The sequence below is a fragment of the Limulus polyphemus genome, unplaced genomic scaffold, assembly GCF_000517525.1.
Source record: "Limulus polyphemus unplaced genomic scaffold, Limulus_polyphemus-2.1.2 Scaffold2737, whole genome shotgun sequence".
Classification (NCBI taxonomy): domain Eukaryota; kingdom Metazoa; phylum Arthropoda; class Merostomata; order Xiphosura; family Limulidae; genus Limulus; species Limulus polyphemus.
The window spans coordinates 120,726-124,799 of record NW_013668347.1 but is presented as its reverse complement, the minus strand read 5'-3'; the positions used below and the strand labels follow the sequence as shown (position 1 = coordinate 124,799).

Sequence of the window (4,074 nt, the reverse complement as noted above, 5' to 3'; positions counted from 1 at the left end):
TATATATATATATATATATATATATATATGTGTGTGTGTGTGTGTCCTAGGTAAATTATTAATCCCTAATGATGACACAACCTTATCAAAACATTGTATATTTGTTAAACTTACAATAAAGTTTTCTTCCTTATCCATTCAAGCTATCACTAAAGTTTATTAGTCTCAAAGTGTGTTCTTTGTTACGAAGTTTGAGTAAAGGTAATCAGTCACTCATCAGATCTTAAGTTTGCCATGTTGGAATTAAAGAAATATTATTACAAAAGCTACAAAAATCAGCATGTTGGGAATAGTAAAACTGGAATTTGAAGCAGAACAAATTAGGATTTACTGCAATATGGTGAATAAAGTTATCACATGCAAAACAATATTCAATGGAGTTTAAAGATCTGAGGAGAAAAAATATTTACCTTGAGGTAAAACAACTGCCTCTACTGGTTCAATTCTACCTTCTCCTGCTTTACCAAGACCTTGACTGAAAAATAATCCACAGTATTAATTCTTCAATTAATATGTCCATTATGTTAGCCAATCTCTTATTGTTATTGTACATTAATCAAAGTAACCTAATGTAAAGATTCATGTGAAACCATCATTATCTAGTATGAATACTTCAACTTAATACATCCATTATGTTAGCCAATCTATTATTTCATGTGTGTTAATTAAATACACTAAAAAGTAATGACTTATGTGAAACCTACAGTAAATATTCATGTGAAACCATCATTATCTAGTTTGAATACTTCAACTTATTACATCCATTATGTTAGCCAATCTATTATTTCATGTGTGTTAATTAAATACACTAAAAAGTAATGATTTATGTGAAACCTACAGTAAATATTCATGTGAAACCATAATTATCTGGTATGAATACCTCAAGTTAATTCTGTTAATTATGTAAACCAATCTCTTACTTCACACATATTAATCAAATCCATCCAAAGTAAAAATCTGTATGAAACCTAAAGTAAGAATTCATGTGACACCTAGAGTAAAAGCTATTGAGAAACCTAATGTAAGGATTCATAGAATCCTTATGTTAGCTTTCTTAAGACCTTTTACTTTAGGTGTCATATGAATCTTTACTTTAGGTTTCTCAATAGCTTTTACTCTAGGTGTCACTTGAATCTTTACTTTAGGTTTCTCAATAGCTTTTACTCTAGGTTTCACATGAATTCTTACTTTAGGTTTCTCAATAGCTTTTACTCTAGGTGTCACATGAATTCTTACTTTAGGTTTCTCAATAGCTTTTACTCTAGGTGTCACATGAATCCTTACTTTAGATTTCTTAAGAGCTTTTACTTTAGGTGTCAATATGACACCTAAAGTAAAAGCTATTGAGAAACCTAAAGTAAAGATTCAAGTGACACCTAGAGTAAAAGCTATTGAGAAACCTAAAGTAAAGATTCAAGTGACACCTAGAGTAAAAGCTATTGAGAAACCTAAAGTAAAGATTCAAGTGACACCTAGAGTTAAAGCTATTGAGAAACCTAACGTAAGAATTCATATGACACCTAGAGTAAAAGCTATTGAGAAACCTAAAGTAAAGATTCAAGTGACACATAACGTAAAAGCTCTTGAGAAACCTAAAGTAAAGATTAATGTGATACCTAACAATTCAATTGAAAACACTTATGGTTCATTTTATCATCATGATAAAATGACTATCATGCATTTATTGTGATTTTGTTCAATAATCTAGTCAAAGTAAACTACAATTGTTTTTATAAAAGGATTAATACTGATGCCTTCATAATTATATAAAACCATTAACACTTAAGCCACCCAATACTGATGAAAAATGAATCTATTTAGGATAAATCAGAATTTTTTCTTACCCCCATACGTAGCCCATTTTGGCCATTAATTGAGAACCAATTCCCTGTAATAAAGAAACAATAAAATTTTCTTATATGGAATGCCATGAAACAAGAAATCACAATAATGTTGATTTATAGAAGTTTTACTGTTCAAATGAGTGCACAATACTTAAACTGATTTTGTTTTTGTAATAAACCACCAGACTAATTTTTTAAAATACTTCTGAATCATGTAGAAATTCTAAGTCATGCTACTTAATATATGGTTTTACTAAGAGAACTGAGAGTTACAAGTTACCCTTTCCAATCAAATATTTAAAAGAAAAACTGGGATGCAAATAAAAAAACTGAAAAGTGAAATAAAGTTATAGAAGTGAAAAGAGAGACTAACAGAGTAAATATCGGTTGTCAAAAATTAAAAGAAATTAAAATAAAAATTTCAAAGATCAGAACTGTTCAAGTACTCTACAGATGTAATCGTGAAATGTTGACAGAAGTATCACTTTTGAATTTGATCATGAAGTAACACTGCTGAAGAAGTCAAGAAATGTTTACAGAAGTAACACTTCTGAAGAAGTCAAGAACTTCTTACATAAGTAGCACTGCTGAAGAAGTCACAGATAGTGATATAAGGATCAAAGATCTTGAAGGAGTCATAATGTTTTCCATTGTGTTACAGATAGTGATATAAGTGTCAGAAATTTAGATGGTGATATATGTGTCAAAGATGTTGAAAGAGTCATAATGTTTTCCATTGTGTTACAGATAGTGATATAAGTGTCAGAAATTTAGATGGTGATATATGTGTCAAAGATGTTGAAAGAGTCATAATGTCTTACATTATATCACAGATAGTGATATAAGTGTCAAAGATGTTGAAAGAGTCATAATGTTTTAAATTGTGTCACAGATAGTGATATAAGTGTCAAAGATGTTGAAAGAGTCATAATGTTTTAAATTGTGTCACAGATAGTGATATAAGGGTCAAAGATGTTGAAAGAGTCATGTTTTACATTGTGTCACAGATAGTGATATAAGTGTCAAAGATGTTGAAAGAGTCATAATGTTTTAAATTGTGTCACAGATAGTGATATAAGGGTCAAAGATGTTGAAAGAGTCATAATGTTTCCAACTATCTTTTCTCCCAACTAACATGAAGCTGTATGTAACATTGTATATATATTTATAACCTATACTTGTTCTAGATATTTCTAAGATTAACATGAACTTAGCATCACATTAAATCATCAAAAACCCACATCTCCCTCTAGTTAACAAACAAATTACATCATCAAAAGTCTCTTGAACAATCTTTATACAAAAATCAACAACTACACTAACTTGTCCTTTCACCAAGTATTTTTAATGGTATTTTTTTATTCTCAGGCCCATATTATTCAGAGGGGATAATGTCTTATCCCTTGTTGTTGCTGGAGTAATTCTTCCTAGGTAGGTGGTTGGGTGAATCCACTGGCAGCTCCATCCATAATGATCTTCTAGAAGCAGTCTTGTCAGGAACTCTGGGCTCCTTTACAAGGTTGATGTTCCATTGACCATTCTCTCAATGATGCACTTCAGCAGATGATCAAGGTCACTGACCTTTGGTCTAGATTCCTTCTCCTCTGAACACCTACTTTGAAGTGTGTCCTCTTTTGCAATAAGAACTTTCAGCACTATCATGTCACCTTGATGGAATTCAATTTTACAAAATAGCTACCTTTCTGTTTATCACAAGCTGATTTAAGTCTTTCCTGGATAAAGTCATGTACAAGATATTTATTCTTCAAATTAAGAAGAGTTCTTTCAATCATCAATCCCTCATGACATGCTATGCCCCTATGCCCCAATCCCTAGATGAATGAATTATTGCTATTAGTTTTTGATATAAGTGTCTCACTTCTTAGTGGTACAATGATCACTGTCCTGGTTTATACTGGACATTCAGATTACAGTTAAGTAATTGCCACACAGTGCACAAGGACTTCCTGATTGTACATTATGAAGCCAGTATGACCTTGCATCCATGTCTTCACACGAAGTCACTTTCCACAACGCACCCTTCCTTGATGCCAATCTCACACACAACATGAGGCACAGAAAAGCCTTCTATATATGTATATGTATATATATATATATATATATATATATAGTAGATACTACACTACTTCTTGTAGTACTTATTCATCTGTCTGTCTGACTATACTACTTCCTTCTTTCTTTCTTCCTACCTCTAGTAAAACTAATTCGT

At 31.2% G+C, this 4,074-nt stretch overlaps 1 protein-coding gene across 1 annotated transcript in view; it reads right to left on the bottom strand.

Moving 5' to 3' along the window:
• LOC106467778 (zinc finger CCCH-type with G patch domain-containing protein-like) overlaps window positions 1-4,074 on the bottom strand; it is a 48,604-nt gene that overhangs the window by 8,447 nt on the left and 36,083 nt on the right. Inside the window, exons 10-11 of the mRNA XM_013928155.2 lie at window positions 1,845-1,888; window positions 411-475 (exon numbers count right to left, since the gene is read on the bottom strand). Coding sequence (XP_013783609.1) covers window positions 411-475; window positions 1,845-1,888 — 109 coding nt within the window. The remainder of the gene's footprint in view (window positions 1-410; window positions 476-1,844; window positions 1,889-4,074) is intronic.